The sequence below is a fragment of the Vipera berus genome (genome assembly GCF_964194415.1).
Source record: "Vipera berus genome assembly, chromosome: 3".
NCBI classification, from domain to species: domain Eukaryota; kingdom Metazoa; phylum Chordata; class Lepidosauria; order Squamata; family Viperidae; genus Vipera; species Vipera berus.
The window spans coordinates 110853596-110873735 of NC_138204.1; the positions used below are offsets into that span (position 1 = coordinate 110853596).

At 41.3% G+C, this 20140-nt stretch overlaps 1 protein-coding gene across 1 annotated transcript in view; it reads right to left on the reverse strand.

Moving 5' to 3' along the window:
* CEP350 (centrosomal protein 350) overlaps positions 1-18945 on the reverse strand; it is a 129020-nt gene extending 110075 nt beyond the window's left edge. Inside the window, exons 1-4 of the mRNA XM_081324167.1 lie at positions 18747-18945; positions 10943-11028; positions 10138-10178; positions 9225-9336 (exon numbers count right to left, since the gene is read on the reverse strand). Of these exons, the coding sequence (XP_081180293.1) occupies positions 9225-9336; positions 10138-10178; positions 10943-11015 (226 nt within the window). The 5' untranslated portion in view covers positions 11016-11028; positions 18747-18945. The remainder of the gene's footprint in view (positions 1-9224; positions 9337-10137; positions 10179-10942; positions 11029-18746) is intronic.
* Positions 18946-20140: the final 1195 nt, after the last annotated feature.

The following is a 20140-nucleotide window of genomic DNA, read 5'->3' on the forward strand; positions in this document are numbered from 1 at the left end:
GCCTGCACAGCCACCATTCTGAAACCAGCTTAACTTCTGGGTGCTGTTTAAGGGCAGCCCTATGTAGAGTGCATGACAATAATCCATATGGGAGGCGACGAGGGTATCAATGGCTATGAGCTGAGTCTCTTGGTCCAGTGACAGGTACAACTGGTGCACAAGAAGTAGTAGCAGAAAGGCCTCCTACAACTAATATTGTTTTGGTCCCATATCAAAGCCTGAAACCAGGCTGAAAGAGTCTAGATAATCTGTTTCTTCTAGATATTCTGGAATCTTTTTAACTACATTCCGTAAAAAGGTAAAAGCTGTTCAGTCTGGTTCAGTCTAGCAATAGCTACTTGAGGAGAGGGTGAACCATCACCTCTTTAAGGGATGGTGGGATGGCCCTCTCTCAAAAAAAATGTACCTCTGCAAAAACTCAACCACATATCACCTCCCTGGAGGCCTTAGTCGGCCAGAAGGCATTGATCTAGTACACAGATAACCAAGTTTACAATTGTGAGAACTGGCCGCTTCATCAGATTCAACCGGTTCAAACTTCTCCCAAATAACTAAGCAAGACTATACTCTAGTTATCCTATAGGTCCTGCCCCACAACTGGTATTCAACTGGGAGCAGATGTAAGCAATTCTGTCTGACTGATGTCCATCATATTTATCTGAGCAGCCTTGCAGATAAACCTCCAAGCCTGATCTATCCAGGAGAGCCCGGTCACTTTAAACAATGCCACTAGGTGTCAATCCACGCATGCAATAAGGAGGGAGAAATGCTTTACAAAGTAACTCTTAATAGCAGCTCTGTCTAACTGTGCTGGCTCAGGAATTCTGAGAGTTGAAGTCCATGAGTCATAAAAGAGCCAAGGTTGCCTACCCCTGGTCTAACGTATGCTCCAGATTTTGCTCCATATCATTTTCCAGCAGTGCTCTAGGTTTCTCTTCAATAATGAACAGTATCTTAAGTCACCTCTTTCTCTCTTGGGACCTCCAACAGAATGTTGGCTAGCATCTAGCCAGCGACTGAGTTTCACACCTGAGCAAATGGCGCTTCCCTGGAGAAAATGCCTGTCTGTGCTTCGGAAGGCTGCTCCTTGAGAAAAGGCTAGCAACATCCAAAGGAATGCTTCCGGTACCTCTCATACATAGCACCAGGAGCTGTGGGAAAGACCAAGCTACAAACCTCAGTTGGAGATTTTAAAAGACATTTGCACTCACCGGGTCTATTTAAGCACTTTTTGTGTTTTGCCACCTATTGGCAAGAGAGTCCTTTGATTCAACAGAGAGGCTAATCCCAGTCTTTAGCCCAACAAAAGAAATAAAAAGTCAAGAGCTAAAAATAGTAAGGAAGAAATTTAAAATGGGAAAACTCTCTGAGACCTTGGATTAAGCAAGTTAAAAACAGACTAATTTACCAGCTGAATTTGAGACTTCTGCTAATTAAACAAGTAAAGGTAAAGGTAAAGGTAAAGGTTCCCCCGCACATGCGTGCTAGTCGTTTCCGACTCTAGGGGCCGGTGCTCATCTCCGTTTCAAAGCCGAAGAGCCAGCGCTTGTCCGAGGACGTCTCCGTGGTCATGTGGCCGGCATGACTAGACACCAAAGGTGCACGGAACGCTGTTACCTTCCCACCGTAGTGGTCCCTATTTTTCTACTTGCATTTTTACGTGCTTTCGAACTGCTAGGTTGGCAGAAGCTGGGACGAGTAACAGGCGCTCACTCTGCTACGCGGCACTCGGGATTCGACCCGCCAAACTGCCGACCTTCTGATCGACAAGCTCAGCGTCCTAACCCACTGAGCCACCGCGTCCGAAACAAGTAAAAGGAGACATAATAAATAAACAGGCATACCTTTGGGAGAAAATAAGTGTTGTTTTGGATTGTTGACACACAAAAAAAAGGGTTGACTGGCTTTGACAAACAGAAGCACAACAGTACTGATAGAAAAATGAAACAGGGAATTACAAAATGTTTTGGAATACCATAAATATATAATATTTGAGAATAAAATTGCTAATTGTGAGTCTTTTTCTCCCCCTGCTTTTTACAATTTCTCCTTTCACCAAAAACTACAGAAGTGATTACATCAGGAAGGGAAACTTTGACAGAACATCAATAGATGGAACAATGAATTATTCAAGACACTTTACAAAAATGTTGGAGGAATTGGGAAAGTTTATCTGTTAAAGAGTAAGATATGAAAAACTACAATTACAGTGAGGAGTTGTGGCAACGGAAAGATCAAGAGACAAGCCCAGCAAGAATTAGATGCCACAGGACTAGAGTCATCCAAATCTAGAATGCAGATAGAGTAGCGACCCTAAGGGAGCCTGCCCATCATGGTAGTAACTCATGCTGATCATCAATCGGATCACCCACCTGACTGACCAGATTAAATAACTATTTTTTTGAAGGCTGTAAAGCAACCGCCATCATTGTAACGTGACCACCACTGTCATTAAGCATGGTCTGCTATGGGTATAGTTTTGCTGAACAACAATAAAATGACCGTGGGATGCTGCAAACAGCCCTAAATGCTTCTGAGTGGCAAAAAGGGCGGTTTAAGTGACTGTGCCTATTTGGAGATCGGTAAACAAAAATTCCAGGAAATATACAGCTTGTCCTCAACTTACAACAGTTCATTTAGTGACCATTCAGTTACCACAGCACTGAAAAGTGTGACTTAGGACCGTTTTTCACAGTTACCTTTGTAGCATCCCCATGTGATCAAAATTCAGATGCTTGGCAACTGATTCATGTTTATGACTGTTGCTGTGTCCCAAGGTCATGTGACCACCTTTTATGACCTTCTCACAGGCAAAGTCAATGGGGAAGCCAGATTCACTTAACAACTGGGTTATTAGCTTATCAACTTCAGTGATTCACTTAACAACTGTGGCAAGAAAGGTCATAAAATGGGGCAAAACTCACTTAACAAATGTTTCACTTAACAACAGAAATTTTGGGCTCAATTGTGGTTGTAAGTTGAGGACCATCTGTACACGTATACTTTTCTTAAAGACATAGTTCTTTTTTAGATATGTTATGAATCTCAAAGAAGCAATCTATATAAACTAGCCAAGTAGAGATATTATAAAAACATGCTCAGATTGTTATGCCAGAAAAAAATAAAAAACATATAGATGGAGATTAAAGGAAACTGTATTACAGAAAAATCAATTACTGAGAACTGTAAAAATAATTGAAGGAATTCTTCAAAAACAATCCGAGTAAAGAAACAAAAATAAGGACATTTTAGGATGCAAGTATTCTATTTTTGAGAACTCAATTTATATTATAGAATTCCAAACTAAAAAAAACAACAGAGGGCAAAATATGCAAAAAAAAATCAGCAGAAACATAGATCAAGGGAGACAAATTAAAATGTTCCCCGGAAAGAAAAACAACAAATTAAGCTTCTACAAAACTGCATTTAAGATTGGGGGAAATGCAGAATCATTGCTTGGTAGAATTTCTGTCATAAAAATGAATGTATTGGCTAGAATGATGTGTTTTTATTTCAAACAATACCAGTTTTTTAAAAGTGAGGCACCATTTAAACAATGGCAAAAATTTTATTTGTGTGGTAAGGGAAGAAACCAATGTTTCAATATGAAATACTGCAGGATGCAAAAGATAGAGGAGAACTAGGCTTACCTGACATTAAACTGTATTTTGCAGCCAACAGTTTAGTTTGGATGAAAGATTGGGTATTGCTGAGAAATAGAAGAATGCTAGAACTGAAAGGATGCAACCTGAGGTTTAATTGGCATGAATGTTTATGGCACAATAAAGTAAAAATTAAGGTGGATTTTAAAAATCATTATGTGAGAAATGCCATACAAATACAAATCCAGGCTGTGCCTGAAAATACTTTTATTGATCTTAGCACTGGAAATATTTTAAAAACGAGGAACAGAAGAGAGAGAGAGAAATGAGAGATGTATCAGGATTTACTAATGAAGAAAGATGGAGAACTTAAATTTAAGTCAAGAGAACAACTGACTGCAGAGGGATATTGTTTTCATATACATAATTAAAAGAATGATTTAATATATACATGTAATTGAATTGAAAATCTACAATGGAATTTGTAAGTGAGTATTGTACAAATGATAATTATGCATTTGCAAAAATGTATAAACTTTTATTTACTTTTGAAACTGAAGAAGAACAAGTTAAACACTTATAAAATGGGCTAGCAATTTTGGCTATAGTATGTAGAAGGATACACAGCAAAAAATGTGGATAAATACAATTTACATTGGGTTATATTTTGTGAAAATATTTTACATAAAATGTTTTCATTGGTACATGATGCCAGGAAAATTATTAAAAATGTATAAAGGTAGATTAAGTCAGTGCGGGAAATGTGAAAAACATAAGACATTTTACAATGCATTGTGGACTTGTGAAAAAGCTATGAAATGTTGGATACAAATACATACAAAGACCTTAAGAATTTTAAAGATTAATATTGCCAAAACCCCATAAATTTTTATTGAGATTTATGGATCCCAAATCAGAAAAGACTCATGAAAGACTAAGTTTGTATATATTAATAATAACAAGATTATTATATGCACAAAAATGGAAGAGTATTGAAATTCCGACAGTGGAAGAGTGGATCATAAAAATGTCAGAACATAGAAATGGCAAAAGGGAGAGAAAAAAATATTTTTAAAAGAATGGAAATCTTCTATAAACATTTTGCTAAAAGAAGAAAACAATAAAATGATGTACAGTATGTATTTAATGATTCAAACAGATGAGAATTAAATAAGGGGATGAAGAGATTTCTGGAAGAGTTAAGAGGGAAGAGAAATGATAGGTTTGTTAATAACAGTATCTACTGAAGAGGTTGGAAATTATTATATTTCATACCGTATATACTTGAGTATAAGCCGAATTTTTCAGCCCACTTTTTGGGCTGAAAAATTCCACTTCGGCTTATACTCCAGTCAACAAAAAAACTTACCGAGGACTTGTGCGCGGCCGAGGCTTTGGTGCTTCCGGGATCGCCCGCACCTCTCCCAAGCCACCGCCGTCCGAGACCTGCCGAAGTTTGGGGAGGTTTGGGGAGGTGCGCGCGCACCTCCCCAAACTCCGCGCCTTGCCTGCCTGCTTCTTTCCGCAGCGGAAAGAAGCAGGCAGGCAGGGCGCGGAGGAACGGAGACTTGCCGACGTTTGGGGAGGTTTGGGCGCCTCCCCAAACCTCGGCAGGTCTCCGTTCCTCCGCGCAGACCTGCCGACGTTTGGGGAGGTTTGGGCGCCTCCCCAAACCTCCCCAAACCTCGGCAGGTCTCCGTTCCTCCTGCCGACCTTTGGGGAGGTTTGGGCGCCTCCCCAAACCTCGGCAGGTCTCCGTTCCTCCTGCCGACCTTTGGGGAGGTTTGGGCGCCTCCCCAAACCTCGGCAGGTCTCCGTTCCTCCTGCCGACCTTTGGGGAGGTTTGGGCGCCTCCCCAAACCTCGGCAGGTCTCCGTTCCTCCTGCCGACCTTTGGGGAGGTTTGGGCGCCTCCCCAAACCTCCCCAAACCTCGGCAGGTCTCCGTTCCTCCTGCCGACCTTTGGGGAGGTTTGGGCGCCTCCCCAAACCTCCCCAAACCTCGGCAGGTCTCCGTTCCTCCTGCCGACCTTTGGGGAGGTTTGGGCGCCTCCCCAAACCTCGGCAGGTCTCCGTTCCTCCGCGCAGACCTGCCGACCTTTGGGGAGGTTTGGGCGCCTCCCCAAACGTCCCCAAACCTCGGCAGGTCTCCGTTCCTGTTTGGGGAGGTTTGGGCGCCTCCCCAAACCTCCCCAAACCTCGGCAGGTCTCCGTTCCTCCGCGCAGACCTGCCGACGTTTGGGGAGGTTTGGGCGCCTCCCCAAACCTCCCCAAACCTCGGCAGGTCTCCGTTCCTGTTTGGGGAGGTTTGGGCGCCTCCCCAAACCTCCCCAAACCTCGGCAGGTCTCCGTTCCTCCGCGCAGACCTGCTGACGTTTGGGGAGGTTTGGGCGCCTCCCCAAACCTCCCCAAACCTCGGCAGGTCTCCGTTCCTGTTTGGGGAGGTTTGGGCGCCTCCCCAAACCTCCCCAAACCTCGGCAGGTCTCCGTTCCTCCGCGCAGACCTGCCGACCTTTGGGGAGGTTTGGGCGCCTCCCCAAACGTCCCCAAACCTCGGCAGGTCTCCGTTCCTGTTTGGGGAGGTTTGGGCGCCTCCCCAAACCTCCCCAAACCTCGGCAGGTCTCCGTTCCTCCGCGCAGACCTGCCGACCTTTGGGGAGGTTTGGGCGCCTCCCCAAACGTCCCCAAACCTCGGCAGGTCTCCGTTCCTGTTTGGGGAGGTTTGGGCGCCTCCCCAAACCTCGGCAGGTCTCCGTTCCTCCGCGCAGACCTGCCGACCTTTGGGGAGGTTTGGGCGCCTCCCCAAACGTCCCCAAACCTCGGCAGGTCTCCGTTCCTGTTTGGGGAGGTTTGGGCGCCTCCCCAAACCTCCCCAAACCTTGGCAGGTCTCCGTTCCTCCGCGCAGACCTGCCGACCTTTGGGGAGGTTTGGGCGCCTCCCCAAACGTCCCCAAACCTCGGCAGGTCTCCGTTCCTGTTTGGGGAGGTTTGGGCGCCTCCCCAAACCTCCCCAAACCTCGGCAGGTCTCCGTTCCTCCGCGCAGACCTGCCGACCTTTGGGGAGGTTTGGGCGCCTCCCCAAACCTCCCCAAACCTCGGCAGGTCTCCGTTCTTCCTGCCGACCTTTGGGGAGGTTTGGGCGCCTCCCCAAACCTCCCCAAACGTCGGCAGGTCTGCGCGGAGGAACGGAGACCTGCCGAGGTTTGGGGAGGTTTGGGGAGGCGCCCAAACCTCCCCAAACAGGAACGGAGACCTGCCGAGGTTTGGGGACGTTTGGGGAGGCGCCCAAACCTCCCCAAAGGTCGGCAGGTCTGCGCGGAGGAACGGAGACCTGCCGAGGTTTGGGGAGGCGCCCAAACCTCCCCAAAGGTCGGCAGGAAGAACGGAGACCTGCCGAGGTTTGGGGAGGCGCCCAAACCTCCCCAAAGGTCGGCAGGAGGAACGGAGACCTGCCGAGGTTTGGGGAGGCGCCCAAACCTCCCCAAAGGTCGGCAGGAGGAACGGAGACCTGCCGAGGTTTGGGGAGGTTTGGGGAGGCGCCCAAACCTCCCCAAAGGTCGGCAGGAGGAACGGAGACCTGCCGAGGTTTGGGGAGGCGCCCAAACCTCCCCAAAGGTCGGCAGGAGGAACGGAGACCTGCCGAGGTTTGGGGAGGTTTGGGGAGGCGCCCAAACCTCCCCAAAGGTCGGCAGGAGGAACGGAGACCTGCCGAGGTTTGGGGAGGTTTGGGGAGGCGCCCAAACCTCCCCAAAGGTCGGCAGGAGGAACGGAGACCTGCCGAGGTTTGGGGAGGCGCCCAAACCTCCCCAAAGGTCGGCAGGTCTGCGCGGAGGAACGGAGACCTGCAGAGGTTTGGGGAGGCGCCCAAACCTCCCCAAAGGTCGGCAGGAGGAACGGAGACCTGCCGAGGTTTGGGGAGGCGCCCAAACCTCCCCAAAGGTCGGCAGGAGGAACGGAGACCTGCCGAGGTTTGGGGAGGTTTGGGGAGGCGCCCAAACCTCCCCAAAGGTCGGCAGGAGGAACGGAGACCTGCCGAGGTTTGGGGAGGTTTGGGGAGGCGCCCAAACCTCCCCAAAGGTCGGCAGGAGGAACGGAGACCTGCCGACGAGCCGCGGCCACACAGGGTATTCCTGTGTATTCAGGCTTGCAAAATGGCGGATCGAGCCTCTGCTGGCGGCAGAGGCTTGCAGAACGGCGGATCGGCTTATACTCGAGTCAATAACTTTTTCCAGTTTTTGGGGGTGAAATTGGGGGTCTCGGCTTATACTCGAGTCGGCTTATACTCAAGTATATACGGTAACTTTGCTTTTCCCAAAGATACTTTTTTTCACAAGGTAACTGAACTTTCTTGTTTTTCGTTGAAGACGTTTCGCTTCTCATCTAAGAAGCTTCTTCAGTTCTGATTGGATGGTGGAGAGCTGAAGAAGCTTCTTGGATGAGAAGCGAAATGTCTTCAAAAACAAAAAAAATCCAGTTGGCTCGTGAAAAAGCATCTTTGAGTAACTATGACCTGGATGATTGAGAATCTCCATAGACATTTAACTTTGCTTTTCTTTCTTAATTTTTGTCTTGGATTTTTCTCTTTTTGTTTAGATTTTTTACTTTATGTAAAATCTTAAATATAAATTACCGGTAAGTCATATCTCTCTCTGATCAGTTTTTAACAACTATGTTACTCAAATTGTTTTCTTCTATAATAGTAGTCTCAGTTTTAATGACTTATGTCTTTTGATCTGTTTTGTAAATGCCTAACAAAATAAACTAAATTTGGCAATGTCACCACCAGAAAAAATGATCAAAATTTGATTTATAGACAAAAATTTATAACAGAAAGACAGAGTATTGATATGGTGAAAAAAAACACAAAAGGCATCCTTATTCCTAAAATATCTAAAATGACAAAATGAAGAAACAAAAAATGAGAGGAAGCAAAAAGGGGAATTTAAAAAAGCAATTTCATTAAGGAGAACAAAAACAGTTCTGACAGTTCCTGAGAGATCCCATCATGGTGCAACAACAATAACAATCCTCAGGATATCTGGCCTAAAGTAATTGCTGCCCAAAAGCTTAGGTCTATAAAACAGAGACAATTTTGTCACAGCCAAGGATTATATTTGATGGAGGGGTCGAGAGCATATCCAGGGCTGCAGAAGAAGGGTTCATGATGCAGAGTGAAAAGGGTGGTGATGGTGATGGAATGGAGAGGATGATAATGGGATGTTTATGTAGCACTGCTGGAACAGATTTATGACTATGTACCGTACTCAAAGCACTTCGTCCTAAATTAAAATGATGCACTGCATAACACTAATAACAAAATGCAACACCACTGGAAATATTATGAAGGCAAACTTCTGGTTACAAAAACAAGAAACCATCTCTTCTTATTCTTCACATGCACATCAGCAATAGCAGCATCCGTAATTATTTTCAGTGTAGAACTTTTTCACTGCGAGAACTTAAGATACCCTACTAGCCATCACGCAGGAATTCTGTTTCTCAAACAAAACTTTCAAGTTTTGCCATTTGTAATTTGCTGATTTTGCTGGTTGCAGACCAAAAATGCTCCACTTAAAAATGCTGAGCAACTGAAAGCTCATTTTTCAAAAGCCCTTAATACATACCTTTCCTGTTTAGTTTCCTGGTAGTACTAATTGATGGCTTTTTTTCCATGACAGAATCCAATCCGGCTATGCTAATAGGAGCTACTTCCAATTTGTTCTCCATATGCCGCAACTAGATAGATTAAATGGGATAGGAAAGGTATCAACATTTTAAATTTGTTATATCGCCACTTAAAAAAACAAAAAGTAAAAAAAGGCTTACAAAAATTGGATGAAACATTCCCTAACCCAAGTAAAATGAGCTCAGATTTTAATTTCACCTTTGTACAATCAAATATAGTTTCACACAATTGTGAAACACATTAATGCAACATTTTTCACTGCAGGAAACAATTTATATTACATTTTTCAATCCTGAAAAAAAGAAAATGAATGAAAACGAGAAGGATAAATGAAAATGTGATGTATCAGACCAAACACATCAAATTCATTATATTGGAAAACTCTGGGCAAATTCCTTAACAGTAATTTTTTTTGTAAACGCAAACTGTATATTAGGAATTGAGAAGAGTTGCCTTAGCTTAGCAGATCAATTGCATTTTCAGAGAACTAGCATTAAAATCTGGGTGACTGACAGAAACAAGGAAGGAAGAAAAAGGAAAAAAAAACTTCAGCAACTGTATACAGAAGAGGAGAGAGTGTCTGTTGGAATTAAGACAGTAGGTTCCTAATTTTGGGAATCCTAGGATCATAAAAAAAGAGCTCAGTGTCCAGATAGGACAAACTAGTGGGTGGCTTACTTCTATCTGCATTTTAGGAGGATAGTGATTGTATTTTACTGAAAAAGCATCTTAATCTTTTACTGTCCTAGAACATTTCCAGGATAAGCATAACACTTAATATTTTTCATTTTTAAATACAATCTCCTGTATGGCTTCTTTTTAATTTAACTCAATGCTAAAATACTACTTACTGCTGCCTTTGTTTGTGAAAAAGCATCCCATTCTGTTAAATCTGCAGAAAAAAATGAAAAGAAGCACTTATTAAATACATTCAAGCATCACCTGTGTGACAAACATATTGCAAGGTTCAGTAAGTTTTATATACTATTTAAAACAATATATTTACAATATTTTTTCTCTGAATATACTTACTTGACTGTGGCCAGCTTTACACATCACAACAAACCGTAATGTAAGTTTATCTGGTTTGGGGTTACTATGTTGTATGAACCCAATCGAGGGCAAAACAAAATGGTTCACGAACAAAATGATTCAGGCGACATCAAAACTGAGATATGGATGTTTCAGAAGCATTGATTCAGACAAAATATGGTTGTCCCAAGCTGAAGTGTTTTTGTGATGATGGTCAAGAAAATGCCAAGGTTGAGTAGGAAAAATAGGGACCACTACGGTGGGAAGGTAACAATGTTCCGTGCGCCTTTGGCGTCTAATCATGCCAGCCACATGACCACGGAGACGTCCTCGGACAAACGTTGGCTCTTCGGCTTTGAAACGGAGATAAGCACCGGACCCTAGAGTTGGAAACGACTAGCACGCTTGTGCAGGGGAACCTTTACCTTTACCTAACAAATTTGCAAATAGAAACCAGAATGTTTGCTAGCAGAAGTTAGGGAATAAGAAAGAAGAACTTGTTATCTGACCATTCTTCCCAACGGATATCATTTCAGTTTAACACAAATTTTTGTTCTGTTAAAATTTAGAAAGTCAGATAAAATTCTTTGCACCCAGTGAGATAAGAATTAAATAAATTTGTACCTCTGGTGGAATTCCTGTTTTGGGGGAATTTTGGATTGTGTAAGGGAAACTCATTTGTTTTGTTGCTCCACATTCTATTACTTCACCTATAACATAAAGATAAATGTTCACTGAAAGATCTAACAGAAATTCATACACATACCTTGTAAGTTATCAGTATTATTTTGAAGTTTATTAGCATAGAAAGCTAAATCTGAACCTGCAAAATATTTTACTTCAATATTTTACTTCAAGTCAAATTCAACAATTATTCAGTGTGAAAATTGTACACACTAACCAAATTATATTTAATGTTCAATTTTTACCCAGCATCCAAAATTATGCTGCTTATATGAAGTCTCACTTATAATAATCCTGCCATTAACCAACCTTTTAATTTTTTAAATATAATACTTTATATAAGCATTTTAAAACTACTTTATACATTTATATAATAAACTAATAAATACAGTAGTATGGTAACTTACAAATTTATATACTTTAGAAGAAAAAGACTACCTTCTTATATAATGAACTATTTGCTTAAAAAGGGGCAGGCTATATCGCTTCAATGGTCATATGTCACTTTTTTTTGGTGCCACTGTAACTTCGAACAGTCATTAAACGAATGATTGCAAGTCAAGGACGACCTGTAACCAGAAACTTGGATGGATATGGAAGTGAACCCATCTGAGCTTTAGATACACCATCAGTCACAAACTAGGGCATAGTTGCGGAGTGGCCACTACCATTCAGCAGACTTTTGTGCTTTTTATAAGGGATGCTCCAATTACTGATTTTATGAAAAGCTGGGCTCTAATAAACAAATGGGACCTGGTCTCTCTTCTCAATGAAGGAATAAAACAGATAATTTTACAATTTAGGTACTGAAAGAAAGAGTGGAACACAAACTTCAAGAGCTAAAATCACTACTTCAAACAGACGTATTGGAGGAGGTCACAGAATTTATGAAGAAGGGATAACTAGAAACAACATAACAAGGGCAAAGAAAGACAAAGGCAAATTTTCTACCCTGCATTTTAGACAAGGAAAAGCACACAAAACAGAAGAATCAAATGAAACAGGACAGTAACATGTCTCAGAGAACTGACTGATGGGAGAGAAATCTTCCTGACAGAGAGCTTACTCAAACAGGGAAGGGAAATCTATGTGTGCTGGGATATCCAGTGTGAAACTGCCAACAGACCTAGCCAACATAAAACTTGACTCTTTCATAATAAAAAACCATATTATTTTTCTATAGGGACGCGGTGTCTTACTGGGTGAGGACGCTGAGCTTGTAGATCAGAAGGTCGGCAGTTTGGCGGGTCGAATCCCGAGTGCCGCGTAACAGAGTGAGCGCCTGTTACTCGTCCCAGCTTCTGCCAACCTAGCAGTTCGAAAGCACGTAAAAATGCAAGTAGAAAAATAGGGACCACTACGGTGGGAAGGTAACAGTGTTCTGTGTGCCTTTGGCGTCCAGTCATGCTGGCCACATGACCACGGAGACGTCCTCAGACAAGTGCTGGCTCTTCAGCTTTGAAACGGAGATGAGCACCAGCCCCTAGAGTCAGAAACGACTAGCACGCATGTGCGGGGGAACCTTTACCTTTACTATTTTTCTATGTTTTGGAGTGGGTTCTTTTCTTACCATTCTTTTACTTAAAAAAATTCCTGGATATATTTATAAAGTCATCTGGAGTATTTCACTCACTGAAGATTTTTTAAGATTTGCCTGGAAACAATAAAAGTCTTTGCATATTAATCTCTAAAATTCTCAGGACGCAAAGGAGATTTTTGTATTTCTGCAGTCAAAAATCCAACTAGCAAATGTTATTAAAAGGTATAAGCGTTCATGAGCTGCAGCTCACTTCATCAGATGTATAGCATGGCTGTAAAAGCAAATCTGTGACATACATGTCAAAGCTGACACATCACTATTTATGGCAGCGTTCACCAACTTCTGACAACAATTTTCATCCTCACATAATTTTCGAAGACTGTGCAGCCCCTGGAGCCTCAGAAAATTGTACAAGAATGGGGTGTCCTTTCACATAATTTTTGAAGGCTGCAGAAGCCACAGAAGAGCATTCTCCAAAGCTGCTTCATGAAAAAGGACCACCGCCTAAAAGGTAAGCAGTGTGGTAGATCCTGGGCAATCATACCATTCCCCAAAGTTCATGCACCTTTTTGAGTAGCACTGATGATGCTAGGACTGAAATCAAGGTCCTCCTGGCCCAGCCTCAGAGCTGCTGCTGAGTGCCACTGTTAAGGGTGGCCTAGAGGGAGAAAGAGAATTTTCTCTTTTGTTGTGTATGTGTGTGGGGGGGGAGTGTGTGGCATGCTAGCAGAGTCAAGTTAGGCTTTTTCCAAATTTGTGATATGCCAAGCCCAAAAGGGTCACCATCACTGGGGAGACTCATATATGATATAGACCAGAGGTCTTCAAACTCGGCATTTCACATTTATCACTTTTGTTTGTCTCCTAACCATTTCCCTCCCTTTAGAGTGCTCATGTCTGCTTACTGTCTTGTCCACATCAAAAACAATGCTGTGGAATACATACTGTGCAATTTCAAAGGAACTCTGGAAAGCTCAGTAAGGCAAACCTGGTACCTGTCTGCAACAGCTTAAAGTAGCCAAGCTTTGTTCTAAGATCCCATATTTCTTTTGATATGCCAAACTCTTCATATTTTAAAAAATGGGCAGAACCACTCTTACACACAGCTAGGATGAGCTGTGTATAATAAGCTATTTCACTTATTTTAATAAACATTACTTGCAACAGATAACATAGTACTCATACATTTTCATTGGTATTTGCATATCTCAAAATTTCTTCATCTATTTTTCCATCTTTAGTAAACATAAAGCAAAGTACACAAATGAACCTATTTATTCATTTGGCAATCATTTATTCCACTGTTCCTGCTGAAGTATCTTGGTCTTCAAAACATTAATGTTTAAAACCATCTTGATATATCATATAATCTAGCTAACATTTGCTGAAAAGCATTAGGGTCAACACAGCTTCATCAACATACAAAAGCATGTGTATATATCCCTAGCAACATACTTAGCAACATACCCTAGCAACATACTTTTACTTTCACCACAAGGATTCCCTATTTATTAAGGAGCCATGGTGACTCAGTGGTTCGAATGCAGTATTGCAGGATAATTCTGCTCACAGCCTGAGTTTGATCATGACCAGCTCAAAGTTGATTCAGCCTTCTGTCCTTCGGAGGTCCAATCAACAATCCATAATTCAAGCCTATCACTTTCATTTTCCCCCAAGATCTACTACTAAATAATAATCTGTCCCATTTAGAAACCCTCAACCTTGTATCTTTCAGAAATTATATAGTCCTTGCTTAACAACCCCAAGTAGGATCAGCAATTCCATTACTAAGCGACATGCTTGTTAAGTGAAACATCACATGATCGTGACTTGCAATTTTACATCTGGATACACCATTGACTCTGCTTCTTGGAAGTTCGCTATAAAGTACGCAGATACTGATCATATAACTATGGGACACTGCAATAGTTGCAAGTGTGAGGTCCAGTCCTAAATTTACTTTTTCAGTGTTATTATAATTAGAAATGGTTGCTAAACAGGACCGTTGTTAAGTGAGGACTATATATATTCTAATCGTTCATCATAAACAATCAAATTAATTTTAGAATTATTACTTTGCCGTGTGTAATATAAGACTAAGTTTAAAACAGACTTTTTCCCTAAACAGATCCTCATTGAACTATCACCATTGTCATTCATCCTAAATAGTCCAGACATTTTCTGTATTCTATAATCTTGTTCAAACCCATCTATTCATCTAACTTTTTTTTCAATATTCCATACCAATTCGTGTTTTTATGTTAGTCCTTAGCCTTAACCAGACCTGAATCTTCACTTCCTTATCTATATTAATAAGACAGATATGTTAGATTAGGTCTTAAGAAACCAACCTGTCTTCACAGTATATTGTGGATAATCTGCATACCAGTCAAGCAGCAAATTTCCTGAATCATTTAAATCTGGGTTTAAATCTGCATAAAAGTGGCAAAAGCATGCTCTGATTTATTTATGAGGGTAGATTACGGTACTCACAATCCTTGTTTGTGGTAGGAAGGAAAACAGATTTTAAAACAAAAAAGGAGAAATTGCTAGAAGAGAGGCAAGAAAGAACTAGGCTTTGAAATTTGCCCTTGATTAAAAATTACAAGTTTTCTATGTTTTTAAAATATTTTTTTATTTTCAGTAATATAAACTCATCATACGGATTTGAGAAATGACTACTGTACAATGTTTAATTTTCATTGGCCAGTAAGCGTACAGGCTGTCAAATACCTATCTATCTCAAATACTTGCCATATGCAACATTACTTGCTAGAGTACCAATCAATTTTGGCACATTTTGGACTTACTTGCAAAGTCCAGTCTTACCCCATGTATGCTAAAACCAAATTATCAAGCTATGTTTTTGAGTTTGCAAGCATTGTACTATTTGCTCACATCTTATCAACTCAGAAATATAATGAAGTGTGTCTACTTAGGGTACATAGTAGAGAAGACATGCTAAATAAAAATACAGATAGGAAATAATGTAAAGATTGTCCAGAAAATATAGCTTTGGCTTATGAAAGAAGGAATACTTATAAAAGATGAGACAATGAAAAAAGAAAGCTGCCACGGATAATCAATACGTACAATTAAATAAAATCTGATTTTACTGTCCCTGTTTTGAGTCCTGATATAAAACTTGAGTGATGATGTCAAACTTATTCTTTTCCCCCAAAGTTTGTTCCCTCTTTCTTTCACAGAATCCAGAGAAGCACCTCTAGCAGATAGCATATATCACATCAAAGGAATAATCAATGAATCTAAGACTGTGTTCATATCATACATGACCAAAAATGGCTAAGTGGGAAATACTGTATGCTATATAAAAACATTACAGATCATTTTTCAGCTCTTGAATCCAGATCACTGTCCAGATCATCCCCATGTTTTCCAACTGTTAAACAGATAACTAAGATTAGCGATTAATACAATATTTCCTTGGCACTGACCAAGTTCCCATTTTTCATTTTCAAAGAAATCCCTGGTTAACTTAACAGCAGAAATTTAACTCAAAATGTTAAGGTGATATTCAAACAATACAACTAGCTCCCATCATCAAAAGCAATAGAGTATTCCAGTCAAAACTAACCTGAAATAAAAATAGTGATAGACAAGAATTTTTAAAAAGTCACAATTCATTTTATAAATGTAGAATTTGTTAATACTGTCTCTGCTGAACTTATTTTCTTTCCTCAAAGTGTGGACTGTTTATAAAAATCAACTTGATTTTAACTTATTTTTGGGGGGGCAGAAATATTTTCAGTCATTAAAGAGAAGCCAATCATAAAGCTAGGAATTTATTTTTTAAAGAAAAGAAAAGAAAACCTTAGAGATGAGATTGATTCTTACTTGGATTTTTACCACAAAATCCTCTCTACAAAACAGCTTTTAATTTTCAGCAAACCCAGAGCCATAGCCACATTTTTGAAAATACCTTTTATTAATAATTCCTATATTTGGCTAGTTTACAGCTTTCTGCAAATTAACACTATGCATCCAGTGTAACATTTCTCATTACCGGTATATTCTATAACATCCATTCTATGGGATACTTTCTCCCCAACCATTTAGAATTTTCAAAGAGAAATAAAGGTATCCTGGCACCATGATACAACAGATAATATTGATTAGCAAATAGCTTTTGACACAATCATCCAATGAAATGTATTAGCCAATTGAACACATACAAATGGATAAATTTTCTACCACATGATTTATGAAATTCACTGCTCCAAAATATGGTATGAATTAGATAAACATGGAAAATAGGTCTACAGCTATTAGGTGAGACAATTACAAATAATCCCCGTGTTCAAACATAGCATGCAACAACAGATGTCACCTGCTACCTCCCAACAGGGCTGCCCGTCCTATGGGGCATGGGGAAATATCCTGCCTTCTTTCTGTGAGTAGGCTGCCCATAATGTATTTCTACTTTCCCTATGAGCTGAGTATAGAGTCCTCAACCTATGACCACAATTGAGCCCAAAATTTCTGTTGCTAAACGAAACATTTGTTAAGTGAGCTTTGCATCATTTTACAACCATTCTTGCCATGGTTGTTAACGAATTGTTAACTATTTGTTAAGTTAGTAACACGGCTGTTAAGTGAAACTGGCTTCCCCATCGACCTTCTTTGTCAGAAGGTTGCAAAATTGATACATAACTCCAAACGCAGCAACTATCATAAATACATGCCAGTTGCCAAGCATCTTAATTTTGATCTTGTGAGGATGGTGAAGCTGCTACAGTTGCAAGTGTGGAAAGCTGTCAAAAAGGTATTTAAAGGCCAGTCTTCTGACAGATGAGCACAATTCAAAGCGCATTGACAATGTCTCCTCGAATGGTGATGAAACATTTGCAACCAGATTGCCAAACTAGGAGCTCAAACCACCACCAGCCCAACTACCAACCTGAGCTACTAATATTCAAACACATTTCAAACTGTCATATGTCATTTTCCCACTGCCATTGTAACTTCGAACAGGCACTAAACAAACTGTTGTAAATCAAAGATTACCTCTATTGGTGAGCAATATGATTCTCACTACCATGTTAATGTGTTCACCGAAGGATAAAGAAAATCTCATGCCATTTTTCAAGAACTTAAGAACTCACTTTAGTTGTACTTTCTTTGTATCATTTTGGAGACTGAAAGACAGAGGATGTTAAACTCTACAGATAGTACTCAACTAACAGTTCATTTAGTGACCATCTGAAGTTACAACAGCATTGAAGAGTGACTTATACTATTTTCACATTTATGACCATTGCAGCATCCCGTCACATGACTAAAAATCTGACACTTGGCAACTGATTCATATCTATGACAGTTGCAGTGTCCCAGTGTTATGTGATCACATTTTGCAATCTTCTGACAAGCAAAGGTAATGGGGAAGCCAGATTCATCTAACAACTGAAGTGATTCACTTAACAACTATGGCAAAACAGGTCGTAAAATGGAGCAAAACTCAACAGTGTCACTTAATAACAGGAATTTGGGGCTGATTTGTGGTTGTAAGTTGAGGACTGCCTGTATTGACTCTGAGCCTGTAATATGTCTCTTTTGCTGAAGCAGACTAAAATGTAATAGGGCTAAGAAGTAAATTCCTTGGAGAGAAAACCTTACCTTATTCCTTATGTTAGTTTGCACAAGTGCATATGAGTTTGTGCCATTAGCACTTATGGGAATGCATAAAAATAACTATATTCAGTATCTGTATTTCAGGCTAGTTCCTCTAAATAATTATCAGAACCATTCCCCTCTGAATAACTTTTCCCCCATCTCTTTATATCTCATACAGTTTAAACTCATAACTCTTCTGGAAGTCAAATAAATTTAGCTCATTCTGGATTCTTGCAGTATAATGGCCTGGAAATAGAGGTAGGAGGGAGGCACTTCTTTTAATTCAGGGAATCTAAGTCATAACCGAGCTTCCTCCCTTTAAACCAGGAAGAAGCTGTGACAACCCAGGCCGAAGTGCAGCGGAATGGAGTGCGGAAAAGGGGGCGGCCACAGGACGAACAAGAGGTACAAACTCCGAAACGGGCTAGTAGAAAACAGCCTCCCAGCGGGTCACCCCCTTCTGAATCCCAGGAGCCGAAAGCCGGAAATCCTGTCAAGTTTCTCTCGCTTTCCCTATAAGCCCCCAATTGGGTTTCAGCTGGAGGGCTCCCCACAATTGGAGAGCCGCCTCACCTGCTCTAACGCCGCTTCCATTCCTTCTCCTCCTTCCTCGCGCCGACCGAGCTCGTTGGCTCATCCCGCAAGTCTTCGGGATTGAGCGCTGCAGCGAAGCGGAGGCGGCCCCCACCCTCCAAGTCGTTTTAACGGCAAAATAGCCCACAACCCGGCGCCATTACGGCTCGCCAACTGAGACACAAGCGCCGGGCCTCAAGCTTCAGAATCCCAGTGGCGCTCAATAGGGCGGGAGCTGCGTTTGGAAATCTCGCGATATGTCCTAAGAGAAGTCATAGACCTCCCAAATATGGCTATCGACGAGTCGGTTTCTGTGCGCTCCGGTCATCTTGAGTGTGGTAGAGTTAAATACACTCCGCCCATCTCTCTCTCTCCCCCCCGCCCCCCGCTAAATAGACATGAAATGCGGGGAAAACCTATACGTTGGTTTGTGGTTGAAAGTAGGGGAATATTAAAGATTCACTGAAAGAAGAAATGCCTGGTTCCATCACTTTGATGCCATTGTTCCTACCGGCCAGGGTTTCCTTAAAAAAGTGAAACAGCAAAGGAATGTGTCAATGTGGGATCGGTGGGGTGCATCTCGGTATATGGATTACTATAAAAGGGGTACAACATGATTATCAACTCTTCGATTAAAAAAAATTCTGTTGAATCTTTTGAATCTTGTTTTCTGTAAAAAGTAATTAAGATTTATTTTTAAATTGAATTGTAATTAAGTCAGTTTATGACTTTAAAATATCACCGAATTCAGAGATTTATGCTAGTAACGGGCATGGGGAAATTGCCTCTGAGTTAAATTGTGGTACAGTTATAGTCAATGTAATCCTATTAATATTTATTCAGTAATAAGCAACGTGAAATTCCATTAAGGCAAACACCTAGCTTCTGAACTCAGGCTGAATTTACATGCCAGGCTAACGATAATAAAGTTGTTTTGGCTGAATATTCTGCAAACACACACACACACACACACACACACACACACACGATATCATGGCTTGATACTGAGGATTACTCCAAACATGAGCAATTGTATTTTATTTAAAGAGCCATGGTGAGAAAAAAAACCTTGGCTTAGAACGGGTAGGCAACCTCGGCTCTTTTATGACAAATGGACTTCAACTCCCAGAATTCCTGAGTCATAAAAGAGCCGAGGTTGCCTACCCCTGGCTTAGAAGATAGGTGAACTAGATAATTGACCAGCCTAAAATAACAGAGTTTGATGGGAAAACATTGAGGTGAACATCAATGCCTTGGTCTTGAGACCCCTTATACTGCAACCTCCTGGATTTTATTCTTCATTTATGTTTAAACTAGCAATGCCTGAGCACTATATTGCTTTTCAAAAGAAAATGGTTTAGTAGCAAGCCAGGTGGAAACCAGTGATTTTCCAG